This window comes from Clytia hemisphaerica, unplaced genomic scaffold (assembly GCF_902728285.1).
Source record: "Clytia hemisphaerica strain Z4C2 unplaced genomic scaffold, Clytia hemisphaerica genome assembly, whole genome shotgun sequence".
NCBI classification, from domain to species: domain Eukaryota; kingdom Metazoa; phylum Cnidaria; class Hydrozoa; order Leptothecata; family Clytiidae; genus Clytia; species Clytia hemisphaerica.
The window spans coordinates 1285136-1302962 of record NW_027104280.1 but is presented as its reverse complement, the minus strand read 5'-3'; the positions used below and the strand labels follow the sequence as shown (position 1 = coordinate 1302962).

The 17827-nt window shown below is 34.3% G+C and overlaps 1 protein-coding gene across 2 annotated transcripts; it reads right to left on the bottom strand.

Moving 5' to 3' along the window:
- Window positions 1–8279: 8279 nt before the first annotated feature.
- LOC136816987 (uncharacterized) lies at window positions 8280–11660 on the bottom strand. Of its 2 annotated transcripts, none has more exons than XM_067073333.1 (7): window positions 11529–11660; window positions 11051–11224; window positions 10101–10217; window positions 9358–9795; window positions 8943–9068; window positions 8634–8753; window positions 8280–8524 (listed from the first exon to the last, which is right to left on the bottom strand). In XM_067073333.1, exons 1-7 carry the CDS (start codon window positions 11653–11655, stop codon window positions 8352–8354), a joined length of 1275 nt encoding a protein of 424 aa, XP_066929434.1. In that variant the 5' UTR covers window positions 11656–11660; the 3' UTR covers window positions 8280–8351. The 2 variants fall into 2 exon arrangements, with proteins under 2 accessions (XP_066929434.1, XP_066929435.1); XM_067073334.1 differs by having other exon boundaries at window positions 11051–11215.
- Window positions 11661–17827: the final 6167 nt, after the last annotated feature.

Genomic DNA, 17827 nt, shown 5'->3' with positions numbered 1-17827 from the left:
AAATACAAAATGACTGTATTCTTATCAAAATCTGTGAAACTTACCCTAGAGGGTATTCTTAGGGTATTCTTAAGGGCTACATACAGTACACAATATATTGTCAGGCAAAGGCAATATATTGATAATATATTGCTGAATGCCGCCAATATATTGAAGAGGTGTCCGCATATATTATCAGCTAAATTTGCAATATTCCAACAATATAGGAGGATTGTTTACAAAATGAAAATTCCTTTTTATAATAGAGCAACTGTTGTTTACTCCGTAACTATATTGTCGACTATTGCTCACCAATATATTGTGTAGTCTAAATAGCCCTTGGCCAACTTTCACCCTGATAGTTTTATAGAAGGGAGATATTCTTATAAAAAAAGCGCGTACTGGGTTTACACCTATAGAAATCGATGTTCTAATAAACCCGTATGTCGATCCGAGATCGAAGTAAGTGCAACGTATGTACACAGAACACATTTTCCTTCACCTAAGATATGTAGAGACATTAAGCAGGTAGTAAACAAGATGATTTGATGAAACTAATTAAGTAACATGACCAAATTAAATTCACCAATGTGGTTTATTTTATTGGTCTGCTAGTACTAATTCAAGAAATTGACTCATTCTTTCATCCTCTGCATCTTTCTATCATGTGAGCCAGGTCTTTTCCTGTTTTTGCTGATACCTCACGTGGAGGCAATAGAAAGTTATTATTATTACTATAATCTATCTTCGGTTTCAAACTCTGTTTCTGCAATCTCTACCAAATTCTTGCAAAAATGACTTTAACTTTATATTTTTTGCAGTTTTCTCTTTGCAATAGAAAGTTGTTAAAAATTAGATTAGTGTAATTTTTTAGTGCAAACTTCTGCAAAAAGCTGGCGTAGTCCGCTAAAGTCATTTTTGTCCAAGAGTACGAAACCCTCAGCCGAAACACAGTCTTCATAAATTCTAAGAAACCTGATATCTTTAAAACTTTATTTTTACTGACAACTAGATTTTGGTGAATGGTAAGAAAACGCTCCTCTTAGTACACCCCTGTCTCAGTGACCCGGTGGAGTTTCAAGATCCACCGGGGTGACTTTCAGAAAAATTTAATTCGACCGGGTTTTTTCCTCAAGGGTTAGAAGATCCACCGGGGTGGAAAATTTCGACTTACTTTTCTCCGGGGTGAATACAATATCTGCCTAGATGTTACAAATGTTGGTTGAACAAAACATCAGCATCCACAACTTTAAAGTGATCTTTCTGTAAGAAGAATAAAACGTTTGATATTTATTTATCTATGAATTAACAAAGCATAAACGAAAGCATTTAAATCAAACTATCAAGGAAACTTGGCGAGCTCGTAAAGATCAGAAATGAAGAACATTTGTCCGTCAAATGTACTGAAGTCACTTAATTAAACGCGAAGCAACTTACTTTCGAATAAAGGTTCTTCAAGCACCACCAATGAGTTAGTTTTAAGTTGCATTTATCAATTTCAATTTTGTGTTTTTATTTTTCATTTAACTGAAAAAGAAGAAAAGCATCAGGAATAAAGGCATCGATCAAATTTATATACAATATTACAGGAAATAAAAAGGAAGGCTCGTCGAATACGGGTTCGATATCAATCAAGGAATCAAGACAAGTTTTTAATGTTTTCTAAGTTTTATTACAAATCAAAAGTTCCAGACACTTCATATTATTATTCTAATAAGGTGACGACGACATTAAAATGTGCAATAGCTTCTTCATTAGCAGTGCCGTAGGAAGCATTTTTGTTTTGGGGAGTCTAAAGTTCAGTGACGCCGCGAGGGCCAACCATGGTTTGTCCCGAGGGGGGGATTTTAAAATTCGAGCCTCTAGATGGTCTAAAAACGCATTAGAAATATACTTTTCTGGAAAAAAAAGTTTTTTTTTACTACTACTAATTTCCATTAATTAGAAATACTACAACTACCGCCTCCTACGGCACTGATTAGCTTACTTGATTTACACTTAACAAATAGATAAAGATACACCTTTAAAAAAATAGTAAAAGAGGGGAGAATCGATTTGGATTACGCGAAGGTTCTCTGTAAGTATATTGTAGGCTATGAACCTACTTAAACAAGTGTTGGTAAGTTTTTTTTGATGACAAATGACCCGGATCTTTGTTGGCAAATTGATATCAGAAATATCGAAGAAAAAATGTGAAAATGTTTTAGTTACTTTGTTTCAACCTATTATACGCCCGGGAAATCAGAGATTAAACAGTCATAATATATAAAACAAGTCTATTTTAACGGGTGACGTTGTCATCTAGTTCACTGTATGCGACAAAAAGTCTTCATTGTAGTAAGCTGGCAATCACACCAGCATATCTGTTTCCCCGATTTCTTCTCTGTCTTCTTCCAACAAATGGTTTGCTGTTCCTCTTCATCGGCATCATCCTCCCGTTCGTCCTCATTTTGTTCGACTGGTTTTTCGACGGTATCTTGTTCTTCATTGGTGGTTTCTTCTTCAGGCTGCGCAGGTGTTCTGTTTAAAGAGTTCTCAAATTCAATTGACAGACTGACAATCTCGTCGTAGTCGCTTCTTGGCAAGATGTAGGTGACGGTATTATCAGACATATCCAAGGACATGCTGACAGTGATGATGCTCCCGTCTTTATCAAGCACAGCATCTTTGAATGGTTGACTGCCCCCTTCCCAATTTGGATCTTTGAAGAACATGACAGATTCGGTACCGATTTCATCATCATTTGCAGCAACCAAAAAGTTTCCAACTATTTTGGTATTGTGTTTTAAATCAGCTATATTCCACGCCTGCGTTAACTGGATAAAATTTATGGGGTAGCCATCGGACCCCCTCATCACTAACACCTCGCCAACAGCCAAAGCGTTCAACTGTAATTCGGTACTTTCTATTTGATGGCATTGTTGCAAAAGCGTTAAGGTGTTAGGAAGATTTTCGATGGCACGGCGTGAAGAGTGAACACCTAGAATTGTTGGAGCGGTACCAAATTTCCGCTTGCAAAAGCCACGCAATCTCCGCATTGGTCTCGATTTCAATGCACTTTTAACCTCTCTGAATGAAACTTTAGATGCAGCACTTACTTCAAGTTGTACTTTTTCCATGTAGTCGAAGCACACTCTTTTGTTTCCAAAACTGAAATTTCCAGATTTTGGTTCTTCTGGATTTTCGATGTATTTTTTCTTCAATTCACCTTTTCGCCCAATCGATAGAAGTTCTCGTTGTTTCTTTCTTAGCTTCCAAATCAACGCAGAATCCTTAATTTCGATATCACCTTGGCTATAAGAGTATGTTTCCACCACACGATCCTTTTCCGTCCGTATTGATACCCCGCTATCTACAGAATTGACGTACGGTAATAGGAAAGTAAATGCATCGTTGGTTAACCTTCTCTTGATATCCATGTATCTTAGGTTATTTCCATTCACATTGGTTGTCATGTGACCGAAAAAACACTCAATGAGGCGGGTGGTAAAGCATTTGGCTTTCATCTTATGGAGAAGACTCTCTTCTTCCAAATGAACAAAATAAGCATTGATAAAATGAATTCCATTCTTCATAGTTCGAAAGACGGCCTCCGCGGTTTGTGACGCCATGGAGCCATCTGTAATGTTAAGCCTCTCATGCCCATGGATGTCTTTCACTTTTCTAATCAGTTGTTGCAAAGGCTCAGCCACATCGGGAAACTTCGCATTCATTTCGAAAAGATTCAAACTCTGTGGTGGCTCTATATGGTTCTTTTCAAGATACTTGCTTTCCCGTTTCGAAATCATGCCAAAGCAACGAGCAATATTTTGCCAAATTTCTTTAAAGTTTACAAGTCCATTTAGGTTAGTAAAGACGCGAATACCACCTTGCCAGTTTTCAGGATGTTCTGCCACGTACAATGTTGCTTGACGAGCGACAATACCAATAGGAGAAGTCAGTTTACCTTTTGGAGCAGGTCCATCTTCAAAACCAGCTACGCCGACATCACCAACAATTAGATTCAAATCATCACTTGGCCAATCATAAGAGTAGATGGCGTGATATTTCGTATCGCTGATTACAAGTTTACCATTTAATGTGCACAAACCAGAGGGAGAGATGTTTTGATTCATCGTGTGGATAACCTGCTTCGAAGAAATTGATACAATGTGTAAAAGATGTGTCGCATTTGATTCAGTTGGTAGATCGGTTACAGCTATTTCACCAGAAGAGAGTTCTGTACAGTCAAATAGTTTCGCAGTTGATTCAGGAAAAACTGATACTGAGGCCAGACAAATTGCGGATTTTAAATCTTTAGCAACATCGATAACATTAATGCTTCGATCGATCGGATCAGCAACAACAAGATGCTTGGACTTTGTTTCACAAATACCAAATGGAGCAAGACATGCTTTGTTTTCGACATTGAAAGCATGCACCGATATCTTTGAATTTGGAAACTTGCGCAAACTAGTGATCGGGATGCTTTTGATCTTTTCTTCCGCTACTTTTGACTTTACGACCTTTGTGCATTGAATAACTCTGATGGTCCGGAACCCGAAGTCAGCAACAAGAACCGCGCTGTCATTTCTGAAAAATAGTATACCAGATGCAGCCTTCCAAATGGTGTTAGAGGCACTACTTGGTGACACCAGTAGAGGATCGTCTGCGGGGTTTGTATCCTCTAGACATTTTTTTCCAATGAAATTTACTTTCCTAGGAAGACCAGATGGACGGTAGAAGAAGACATTTTGACGTTGATCATCGGAAGCAAAAACCAAACCACAACTGCTGACCGCAACAAAAAGTGGCTTGTCTATCTGATCATGCCCCTCAGAAAACCAGGGTCTTCTCTGCTCCGGTATGTCTGTTTTCAGGATCGTATTGACCTTAAAAAGTGACTTGGTGACATTGGCTGATATCCTTTGGAGCGACAATTCGTCACTTTGCTTGTCATACTGTAGAACGGCTCTGTGTGACAATCCTGCATTCAAAAAATGGTAATCCTCTTGGTCGACGGAAGAAAGTACAACGGCTAGGTCCACGCTATCGTAAGAATAGTGACCATCAAATTGTGTACCTCTCTCCAACGATGCTTCCGCGTTTTTGATATTATGGCCAATGTCATGAAGATGTAATGTACCCAATTTATTACCCGCTAAGAATTCTTCGAAGGTAAAGGACACTGCTTTGCCATATTTCTCGTACGAGGGATCCATGTCAGATACTGATACCAAGACTTTGAAGCGAGTACATCTTTTCTTGGAATGTAGACATTGTAAACAAGGGCGATTATCTGGGTTCCATGTATCATACAAATCTTCATGTTTTGCGCAAACCATTTTCTTCTGAAAACAATCATGGCAAAAACTTTCACAAAACGGGGGTTGTTTGGAAGATATCGAGATTTTCAAACATTGATCACATGCGTTTGCATATTGAAAAACCTCATCCATTCTACCAGTGACAACTTCTGCTTCACCAGTCTCGTCAAGACCATACGATGCAATAGGTACAGCAACACATATATCGAGCATCTGGATCATGAAAACTTCCACTTGTTTCACCCATTTCAAATTTTTCTCTGTAAACATTCTAATCAGATTTTTGAGCATTTCTGGATATCCATTTTCACACAATTTGGACACGTCATCAGGTCCAAGATTAGGGGTGATTCCATAAATCATACCATCATACTCATCGGCCCCAGGTGAAATTCCTTTCTGGTCAAGAATTAGACAACCATACAATGTGCAGGATGTTTTCGTTTCCAGCTTGACTTTGGTGACATTAGGCATGACATCAAGAAGGGTCAAAAGAAATTGAATTATGATTCCATCATGAAGGGCTGGACAAACCTGCTTTTTCATCCATGAAGAAGGAGCCAAGCCAAAGTGAAAAACAGATTCTGGCTTCGGGAGAACAGGTTGGCTACTCTTCAAAACATTCTTTGTACTGCCGACACCATGCTTTCCCAAGTAGATATTGTAAGCAGCTTTACCACTTGTTGCTAATCGCATTCTTTCCTGGAGATACATCAGTCCTGGATATCTTTCATGTAACCCAGTGAGACCACGAACAGGATCAGTGGCTACGTTTCCATACATTGACGAAAAATATTGTATCTCTTGAACGAATGGGTGCGAATCATTAATTCGTCCTTGGTTGAACATCTCTTGGATCTGCATTAAACAGGGGTGCATGTCTCCGCACGATACTAATAAGAATAAGTGAAATGATTATGTTGGTATGATCTATGAGAATTTTCTTTATATTATTACCAAAATATCTTTGGATATCAATTATTTAGGAAAGGTCTTATATAGTAAAAGCTTCAGATAAGTAAGTTTATATTCCAAACAAAATACTTAGAAAGACGAAAAAGGCATAATCGTGGGAAAGGTGTATATAGTATATACCAGAAAACATTATTGCATTTGTTTATAAGAATTCCATTCATGGATGTTCAGGATTAATGTTAAGCATTTGTATTTGTTCATTTGGAAATGAACTAATTAATCGTTATAAAGACAAAGTAAAACTATCAAATCTCTTTCAAATTGAATTCTTTTGTGTGTTCTAGCATTGGACACATAAAAGTAGTTGATGATGCATTTGAAAGTGCAAATCTAACGATTTCAACAAATTTAAAACAAGACGATGAAGTGTCACATCTCTTGGGAGTATGTAATATTGCAAATTCGGCTAAAGGAATTGATTGATATGTCGAGCTGTTTGTCAGTCTTGATTTGAGTGACACACACTCCTTCAATGAGTTTGAAAAGGAAATATTCAAAATAATCCACAATATTAAAGTTTTTGGGTTGCAATTCAAAGTTCATGTATTAGACATAGTCTTGATTTGAGTGACACACACTCCTTCAGAGAGTTTGAAAAGGAAATATTCAAAATAATCCTGAATAATCCACAATATTAAAGTTTTTGGGTTGCAATTCAAAGTTCATGTATTAGACATAGCTACTCCTGTTATGCTAAGAATGTTTTCCGAACTCGTAAAGGCTCCAATAAAGTCGGACAGCTCGTTAAAGAATGGAACGTTTTCATTGGATGAATCTACCTTTTCTTTTGTGAATTTATAAAGGAATTGCACGCTTTTTAAAACAAATGCATCCAAACCTCGAAACAAAGACAGCTCCATTATTTCGTCTAGTCTTTTTACAAACCCTGGTATTTGTAAGCCGAAACTTGAGGACTAATAAAATTCGAAACCAAAAGTTGGGAAATATTCAAATGCCTGATTCTTTAATTTCTTAAATAATTCTTAAAATTTGACGATTTAAAAGCCTTGTGATTCTTATTCAAAGAAATCCAATAAAAAGAGTGTACTGAAGATAAGAATAAATTCAGCCATTTTAAATACGACTTTTATAAATAACTTTCTTTTTTACTTATGGATAGGATAATGCGTTTAGAATCGGCATAAAATAGTTTATACTAGTTATACTTACAATAAAAAAACTAAATAAATAAAAACTCAAATACAATACAAAAGAAATACAATGACGAGCCTAGTCAATTTAACAAAAAATATTACACGAAAGATAAAGTATATTTCATTCACATATTGATAAAAGTTTTCATATAAAACCCAAAACACTTTCAACCAATCAGGTATACAAGGGTAGTTTTTTATTTGCTTCATATCTGATTGGTTTTAAAAAGCGAATTCTCAGCGTCCGCAACGAAAAAGGCAAAAGGCTCTGTAATCAAGACGAAAAACTCGCTACTCTAAAATCTTTAAACGGAGATGAGGAAGTCAAACACAGAGGGTATTTCCCTCAACTCAACTTTTAAACCTGTATAGTAAAATAACCGCATCAGCGGTCGATTAACCCACTTAAAAAAAGTCTCTCTCCGGAAAGTAAGTGGTAAACATCAACGTGCATTATGTAAAATTAACAAAGAAAAAGTTAAGCATATCAAAAGAATAAAAATGCACGTGCATATAATAAAAAAATATCAAAAGTTAAACTAAAAAACCAGCTAAGGCTAGAAGGTCAGCCAAGATAGGCTAAAATAGGCTCCCTGCTGAGCTAAAGAGCTTATGAGGAGCCCAGAGGTGTAAATGTGCGAAATAGCACTTCATGTGTACTAGAAACGTATGTAAAATTTTAACTGGAAAGCTAGTACAAAAATAATTAGCAACCTACAACCTCGATCATAAGGTTGTAGACTTTTTTTAAATGACAGAAAATCACCAAAACACAGAATTATTTACATCAACCTTTGAACGAGATTGTACAATAATATAAGCCAGTAGCAAAAAAGAATAAGACAAAGAAAATTATATACGGAAATGAATGCTCATCTTTGCTGACCAAAAAAACAGAAAATGGATCTAAGTAGTGGTGTTTTTTTATGTAAAATATTTACTTACCAATTATTCCATTCCTGGCGGCATCGGCTGTATCATTTATCACTATTTCGGCATTTGGTCCTTTGAAGAGAGCCTGATTTGTGGCACTAACGTTGATATGAGGTGCCAGCGAAGAAATATAATGCGTAAATTCGGTATTCGTGAGCCTTGTTTTTGTGGTGATATCTGAAACACAATGTGATAAATATATAGAAATGTGCAAGGAAATATAAAAATAAATATGAGAAACAGAATAAGAAAAGGAGTACTTGAAAAAGTATTTAAAATCACTTACTAAAAGCAATATCAGCACTTGTTAGATCTGTATCCGAGTGTTCCTTACACTTCAGGGGTTCTGGAATTTTGGGAGGGTTCAGCGTTATTGGACTGTTATCGAAAGGTGACTTTCTTGTACCTTGAAAAAATGAAAATGTCTAAATGAATTGTCTCTATCATATACATGGTACATAAAAACTTGGTCTTGGTGACAATAGCTAAATGGTAAAACTATTTTTTTAGCCGTAGCTTCAATCTTTGAATTTAAATTGTAAAAACCTACAATAGCTTAATAAATTAAATAATAATGCACACATTCAGGCAGTACCTGGAACTTCAACTTGACAGAATTTGTGAAGTGAACCAGAGCTGCATTTCTCTCCTTTTGGTATCTCACAAACCTTGTTGTTTGTCTGATATTGCTCGTTGCGTTGTATGTACATATAGCCCAAACCTAAAATGGTTAAAATTTAATAAATTTTAATACCTCTCAGACACCAAAAATTATAGCTCAAATTTTAGGATTTTAGGACATTTTTTTAATAGAATTTTAAGACATTTTAGGACATTTAAGGGTGATTCTTGGGACAAAATGGGGAAAAATGATTTCAATCTTTCTACTTCATATACAACCCCAATTTCTTTTAATTTTAGGACAGCTGGGAGCCCTGAGATTGTATGGATGGATCACTGTACATATTTTAGACGGCATACTGAATTATATTACATAATTTCAAACTAACCTCTGTGGCTACTTCTCACTGGATCACTGAAGTGTTTTGCTCTGATATGTTCAATTAAATGGTCCTTTTTCTGACAAATATCATTAAAGTGGCCCAAAGATACAATTGTGCCACAAATTGGGCATTGGGCATACAAGCAATTCAGTAGCAAGCTACCATTTCCATATATCGTTTCAAATATTGCCCTCTTCAAAGATAACATTCTAACTTCTGTAGGAATCATCAACGTTTCGATGTTTTCACTGGACAATTTATTTATATCAATAAATTTAATTTCATGCCTGTTTGTGCAATCGGAACACTTGGTTGTGCTCAAAGCTTTTGTTACTAAATATTTCATAACTCGCGTTCGTTCTTGTTCAGCAAAAGTATGGACATATGAAATATCCCAATCTCTTTCATTAAATCCGGCAACAATGGTTTCTACGTTCATCTCATCTGCAAAGTAAAGTAATTTATTCAAAAATAAAAATATTTGGCATACAATTTGGCATTATTTCGACCTAATATTTCGATAAAATGATTGAAAATTATAATAAAATATTGCAGTGTTCACTATATTTACCCTTGCATACTGATGATTATTGAAAGCCCAGGTGAAAGACCCAATTTTAAGTTGAAATGATGTGGTTTATAGACTAGACAACATTGATAAAAAGAGATCGCTATTCAAATTTGAATCAAAATTTAAAAAAGAACTACTGATTGAAAATGTTTAGTACTTAAGAGATTAAAATTACAACCTTTTTGTTTAGTTCTCTTATTTGAATTATGTTGCATCGTTGAGGAGCTGGAGGGTTGTTGTTCATCCATTATTTGTTTGAATGGAATCGTTCCCATATTCAGTTCAACTGGTGTGTCTGAAAATTTAATGATATATAATGAAATGATACGTTTAGTCCAATTTAAAGGGGACGTCTGGTCTGATTTTAGGTATTGTTTTTTTTAGAGTTTTTGGAAAAAATTATTCCAGGCAGATTAAAATGAGATATCTCACTTCAAGAGATTTTTTTTCAATCACTTTCTATGGCCATTTAAAAAATCCCTCTTTTTCAAAATTTATGACGTAGCTTATGTTATATGTTTTCTATGTTCTTTCAAGTAAACAAGATTAACTCCTCTTTCTGTGCAGCTGGCATTTTTATAAGAAAATTTTAAGTAAGTCAGAGATGTGCAAGAAGAGCATTTAAAGTCTTTAAAACATCTTTTTCCCAACATTTTGTCAATGAAAGCTTACTCCAACATCTTCATAGAAAACTGAAATATTTATATAGTTGTGGACTGGAAAAATCATCGAAATTAGAAGTTTGAATTAAAATGTTCTTATCAAAAGTTGTTTAAATACAGTACCTTAGACTACAGACAAGATTTCTGTTCTTATAAATTACGAACAAAGGTTACGTCAAAAATCAGGTAAAAGAGAAGAAATTGTAAAACACTAAAATCTGAATATGTCAGTCAAAAATAAAGATTTTGAGTTCGTTTTTTCTGCAAACTTTTTTTTACTAATTTAGCTATCTGGCATAGAATTATGACTGAAATGATCTCCCAAAGCAGACGTCCCCTTTAAAAAGCTTTTAAAATGCATTTAAATGATATGACAATGTAGTTAATATATTATTATATTCTTTGATTCATGAAATTGTTCGAAAAATCCTTTTCTGCCTAGCAGAAAATAAAAAATAAAACATACCTGTTAGGGCTTGTTTTTTTATGAATGTGTTGAAAGTTTCAAAGCTTTTTCCATTCAGGTGGCATTTCATCTTTTGTCCAGCAAATACTTGTGTATATGTTAAGCTTGTCTTGACATTGCTGGTAGATGTCAGCTCTTCAAGCTTCTTTTTAAAATTTTCCCAGTCTAGCGTTCCTAAAGAGTAAGAAATATGGGATGAATATAAAAAACCTTTATCTCATGATTTACTACCAAATCATGTTGATGCTTGATTTAACACAAATATTTATGCTTGTAGCTTGATAATGGACACATACCTAAATATTTGTTTTCATCTTAAATCCAAATCTTTGATTTTCGTTAAGGGGTCACTCATAATTTGAAAATTGATTTTGTTCTTAGTGGATAACTGCATGCAAATACATTTAATTGAAAATTAAAATTGATCTGAGGATAAACACTTAAAATTTAAAAATATTCATTACATAAGGCAAAATACCTGGTGCATATTGCAAAGGATGGACACTGTCATCCTTATCTTTCCTGATGAACAGTGTAACCTCAAGCTTCTTCTTCTTTTTTTTTAAAGAGCTGCCAGATTTTTCTGATTTTCTCTTACTTGACATTATTTTATCCTAAAATGTGAATAATGAACAATGATATAGAAATAGATATAGATGTTATAAAGATATTGGTTCGTGACAAAAAAGGAACCAATGAATTCTTCCTCCTACACTACAACCCAAAAGAATTAAAAATATTCCAGAAATATTTTACATAACAATTACTTTTAATTGCTATCAATTGCATTTGAAAAGTTTGATGGATGTTTTAGATTTTTAGCAATAAGGCCATCCTTGATCTTTTATACCAACTTCATCATTTTTTTCCTTTCCTACAATTTCTGTAAAAAATATTGTTTTGTTTCTGGCTAGATGGAAAAATATAATTGCATGTGTATCCATTCTGCCTAAAAAAAACAGTATAATTCCAACTTTAATCAACTTTGTGAAATAATAATTGCAATGATGGGCTATTCCATTTAGGGGGTGGTTACACGTATGCTTTCACTTCGGACTGCTGAAGTGAAGTGAAATGAAGTGAAGTGAATTCACTTCGGTCAATACACAAAACTCACATGTTGTATATACACAGGTGAAGTGAAGTTAAACTTCACACCAGAGCGATTTCACTTCTGTCAAAAAGACAGAAGTGAAATTTCACTCTGGAGTGAAAAAAGTGAAAAACAACGTGTAACTCAAAATTAGGTAAAGTGAACTGAATTTTTGCAACTTTCTATCTAATTTTTGATCGGAAAAAATGATTCTTATCATTCTTTTCTTTCTTCACAGATATGGTTTAGTTCACCTCGTCTCAAGAGATCTATGCTTTTGAAACAGAAAAAAATAAACTTTTATTTTTACCCGAAGTGAAGGTGAAGTGAAGGCAAAGTGAAGTGAAGTATAACAGGATTAAAATCTCACTTCAGTCTCCAATTTCACTCCGGCGCAAGTTTCACTTCGCCTACGTGTAACCTCCTCCCCCCCTTAGAAACCATAAAGATGTATAGTATAGGAGCTAAGCTCCACAGCCAAAATATCTTAAAAGGCTGAAATGATAAAACACAAGAACACAAAATAAAAACAGGAAACACACACGTACAACACAGACGTATTACAAACAACATGAATAAAACAAACAAACAAACAAACCTATAAATTTAGAACGAAGGATATCTATAAGAATTTAGATAAAAAGAAAAAAATAGATGGTTTGAAAAAATCTGTAATAACCCCTGCCTTTGCGCTTTTATACCCGTGATCAATTTTTCTTTCTCCTAACAAACTAACCCGCAACAAAACATAACAACGTGTTTTTTCGACCAAATACATTTTCTCCTTACCTTACAAAAAGAATTCTCATTCTGGTTCAATTTTCTGAAAATGTTGTATGGCATGGTGGAAAAAGTGAAAAAACAACAAGCAACAAATCAAAACAAACACTTCATCAATACAATACCCCTCGCATCATTTTGAAACATCACTTGGTTTGTTTGGGTATAAACCCATTTGGAAAGAAAATCGAAAACCCCCTGTAAAGGTTCAGTGTCAGTTAGTTATTGGAATATCTCAGAAGATCATATATAAATATAAGATAAGAGAGCACCTTCACATCACCTATATAATATATGCATATGATATTAATAATTTCCATACTTACTATACTTACAATAACCCACAGAAACAACTTTATCAAACCCTAAATTTTAAAACATCAAAAAAATTTCCTGACAATATTCTGAGAAAAAATTTACTTTTATATCCGTCCATAATCGATTCGATTGGGAGTATTATCGGCAATTGGCGGCTCTCTAAGACTAGCGTTGATCACTTTTTACTCTATCAAAAAAGAAAATTGGTACATAAGCTCCTATGAAAATGGTAGCAAAGCCGCGGTACCCATTCAGTTAGGTCAAAACAAGGTCGCAAGCTTGATGGTGGATAAGTGCTTGGTTTGATTAGGAGTGAGTTTCTAACTTCAGTTTTATGTTTTTTTTGTTTCACTTTTCTGACAAAGTGAAATTTTAAGTTATGTTGATAATAGAATTTCACCGGGGAAATCAGATTCACCAGATTTCCAACCGGGGTTAGCCACTGTTTTTTTGTTTTTTCCCCGGGTTATGGAAAACTTTGGCCCTATTGCCCGGGTTAACTCTTTTCTTCACCGGGGCTTAAATTTGGGCTATTTTGGAGCATTTTTTTCACCGGGCTACTCACCGGGGTGGATCTGACCGGGCCACTGATTCAGGGGTGTCTTAGTCAAATTTAATCACTTAACCTTATTAATGCAAGGCTTTTAGGGGCGGTTTAGAACTAGGGGAGGGGGCTTTCCTGTACCACCCCTTAATTTTTTATCTAGTGGGTCTTTTTGGATGAAATTTGGCACGCATGATTGTGGTCATATAAGGTAACTTTTAAGGGAACTAAGGTAACTTTTGACAAGAATTTTTTCGATGACGTCGACTCGTCACGACCATAGGGGTGTCAGTAAAGACTCTGCATAAATTCATTTCAATACAATACAATAATTTTCATCGTAGGAGATACCAAATCAAAAGTTACCTTGTAGCAGCAACTCAGCACCTGTCAAACCCTTAATTTTAATCCCTTAAAATTAGATGATTTAAAAAGCTGACACAAATATGTCACCAAAAAAAAGACACCCGTTACGAATTTTTTTTTATTTAAGAATATATTTAAAATTTATGAGAAGACTAAAAAAATTCCAAAGGAAATTAAAAATAGGTGTTGATGATTAAGCCAGATATACTTAAAAGATCTTAAGCCTAAGAATATTTTGAAGTTTTGAGGCTCTCGTAAAATGAACAAAATATTCAAGCTTCATGGTTCTTATAAAACTAGGAAGACACTTTTTTATAAGAACCAGCAAATTTTTACAGAGGCTTTGTTCATATCATTTCGTGACAAACTTCTTAAAAATATTTCCAACATGCTAACTACATTCTTCATCTAATGTCTTAAAAGATGCTCACAATCAGCCCTTTCATAGCCATTTTTGGCATGGATTGTTCTTAATTTGTTCTTAGACTTTGGTACTCATTGAACCTCATGTTCTTAAATAAAATTTCATATAGAAAAGCGTGAATATAAAATTGATTGGAAATGGTCTTCATTAAGAACTATCCAGGAAATGAGCTCTGATTATTTTTTGTTGAATATTTTTCCACCATTATCTTTAATGTTTTTAATTAAAGTCATGAGATCCCTGGATGTCTTTCTTTTTCTCAGATTTGTATTTTCTTTTAAACAGGATGCTTGCAAGGAAACTAACAACTTCCTTGGTACCATGGATATGTCACCTAAAAATAAAATTTTGATTCTCATTTTGTTTGTGAACTAATATTTCATTACTAACTATTCCTGGAAGACTCGATATATGTTTGAATACCTTTGAAAACTTTTCTAATACTGACTAATGAATATTTGTCAATTTAAACTAGCCCAACTCAATTTTTATTTTATTCTTCTCCTGCTAAGACTTTTTCAACGAGTTTCAAAGTTTCAAAGTCAAATATTTTTTAAAGGATCTAGATACGTTCTTAATTTTATAGGTTTCAAGCCTTTAAAGTATTCTCATCATCCAGCATTGTGTGTATCATTGGTCTACACACTTTTTTACAAGAACCAGTAAATTTCGGCTTAGGATTGTTCTTAATTTGTTCTTAGATTTTGGCCAATTTTCAGCCTCGTGTTTAAAAAAAGTGTGCAATTTCTTAAGACATTGGATGTTTAAAGTGTGCAAAACAATAAAATATTCTTATAATTTTAGCTTCGAAATAAATCTTTTGTTTATATACTCTGTTCTTACATTAAAACATGTAATCTTTTGAGTACATTGGAGTCAATTGTTCAATTTGAACCTCTATAACTCGAATGTCTCCTTTAAATCGATTTATGGTCTCTCAGTTAACATTGCATATTCCCCGTGTGTACATGAGTTATGTAGACTTAACTGTATTTACAGAAGGGCAACCATAATAAACCTAAGAGAATGGTTCAATACGCTTTTTTGAACTGAATTTGTACACGTCATTCAGATCTAAGGATCAAGATTGATTACTGATAGTTCTAATACCTGGACTTATTATTAGAAATATAACGGGTTTGTTTGCGTACGTGAGTGTCAGTCGTTTCCTTTAAAGTTCCGCCCGAGTGACGTATAAATATTATGGTCTCCACCTAAAGCTAAAGACAGAACTTATTGATGGAGTTTTAATTTTTTTTTACTTAAGCCAATTTCCCGTCATTTTCTAGTTTTAACTTAACCGCTAATATATGTTCGCCCCAATTAGAATATTATGTTAACGACTTTGTAGGAATATTGCTAATTAAATCATAATATAGAGATACAGCACTAAACATCAAAGTCATATTATAGATCTTAATTTAATAAGGACATGTTTGAAGATTTTGTCTAGCTAAGCAATTAAAGTATCTTGGAGACCCATTATAATTTTGCTTGAAATTAATGTCTTCCGTCGCATGCTATCAGTGATATATTCTTTTATTTCCATGATAGCGCATGACATGCAAGCTGAATATATTACAATCTTATCCAAAATTGCTGCATATCGATCAGGTAAAAAAAATAAGACCCTTTTTACACTTAAGTTGTACAGTCAACGCTCTTTTATTCAACTTTCAAGGGGAATTGGATTTTTACTATCATCGTCTGTTAATGGAAAAAAATCCGCGACAGTCGCTTATCAGACATTCGGCTCAATCCGGCAAACAAGAGATATACATCGAAATAACACGACTTGAGCGTTTAAACGCGAATCAAGACAAAAATCGAAAGTCCTGCTGAAAACCGAAATTCTCCTGTAAAAATCTTTGATATTTGGATGCTTTGAGGAATATGGTTACGAAATTATAATTGATTGATGTCTTTTACACGCTAGATAATTACACCCCGCCCTTCTCACAGACCAAATGGGACCCTTTCCCACTGGAAAAATTGACCAAAATATCGCCCCCTGGGAAAGAATTATGATTTTTATTCCCGCTGAAAATAATCAGATAAACAAGTCCTCAATACAAAATAGTGTGCTATTTTTTCCATCCCTACTGAATTTTTTGGCTAAAAAAAATGGAATTCAAATCCCCAGTCATAAAAAAACAAGGAAATAATAATCCCCATCGAGTCTGAAAAAATTCCACTGGGTCCTTCAGGGGATTAAGGTCAAATGCTTGCAACGTTACAAATCATTTTTAGGAGCTCATTTTGGGCTCAAACGAAGCGTATAACTAAGTAGAATAAGATTCAGTGTAGGCAGATGTTTTTTATTTTGAAATTTTGCGATTTTGATGACGTCATAAAAATTGAAATCCTAATAACTTTTGATAGAATTATCAAAATACCAAATATGCATATTATTAATGTTTTTAGAATTACGAATTTTTTTTTGAAATTTGATGACGTCATCACTTTTCGGCCGAAAAACTGAAATCCTTAAAAAATGCTGACGTCATTAAGATTTTGAAATTTTTTGAAAATTTGCATTGAAATGCATCTTTGGTTAAATTTGTTAGCAAAATTTCTAAATAAAAAAACATCTGCCTAGACTGAATATTATTCTACTTAGTTATACGCGTCGTTTGAGCCAAAAATGAGCTCATGAAAATGATTTGTAACGTTGCAAAGAATTTTTACCTCCACGAACCCGCCTTATTCCCCTGTGTGAGAAGGGGGTGTATAATTAGTTCACTAGGCTCGGTCGGTCCAAGCCCTAAACCCCTCAAATATATCTTCTTGATACTGTAGCCATGGTGTAAAAGGACCCTAAAGAATTACAAATTAACTTGCACAACACATTTTTCTAATTTCACTATTTTCATTACAGTGCTCTTGTTTGAATTTTGACATTTCAATTTCCCGTAATAAATCGTCCAAATCAACCCAGGCCAGTTAGTTGTCTTTGCATTTCACATAAACAAGCCGTTTTGTGCACATTAGCGTTTTTATTCAAAATTGCCGAAATATTCTTAACACGCTGTAGCATCCTGAATGTTACAGATGAAAAGCGCCCGTCGACGTTTTTCTTTTTTACTTCAATTTTCTTATTTTTGAAACGGAAATTTTTGGTGTGATAATTGCCCCATGACCGGATGGAGATTTTGGAAAACTAGGAGAAAGAAAGCTGTTTCTTGAAGATTATATTACACATTACCTACCCATTCAATACTTAAACTTTGCTTGGAAAGGTAAATACGAAAA

Bases quoted from the DNA above. Each gene is read 5' to 3' on its own strand.
- LOC136816987 (XM_067073333.1), bottom strand. From the start codon at position 11,655: ATGTCAAGTAAGAGAAAATCAGAAAAATCTGGCAGCTCTTTAAAAAAA. The intron at 11,225-11,528 runs GTATTTTGCCTT...CTTACTCTTTAG, and splicing joins TCCTTTGCAATATGCACCAG to GAACGCTAGACTGGGAAAAT. The intron at 8,754-8,942 runs GTACTGCCTGAA...CATTTTTTCAAG, and splicing joins CTGTCAAGTTGAAGTTCCAG to GTACAAGAAAGTCACCTTTC.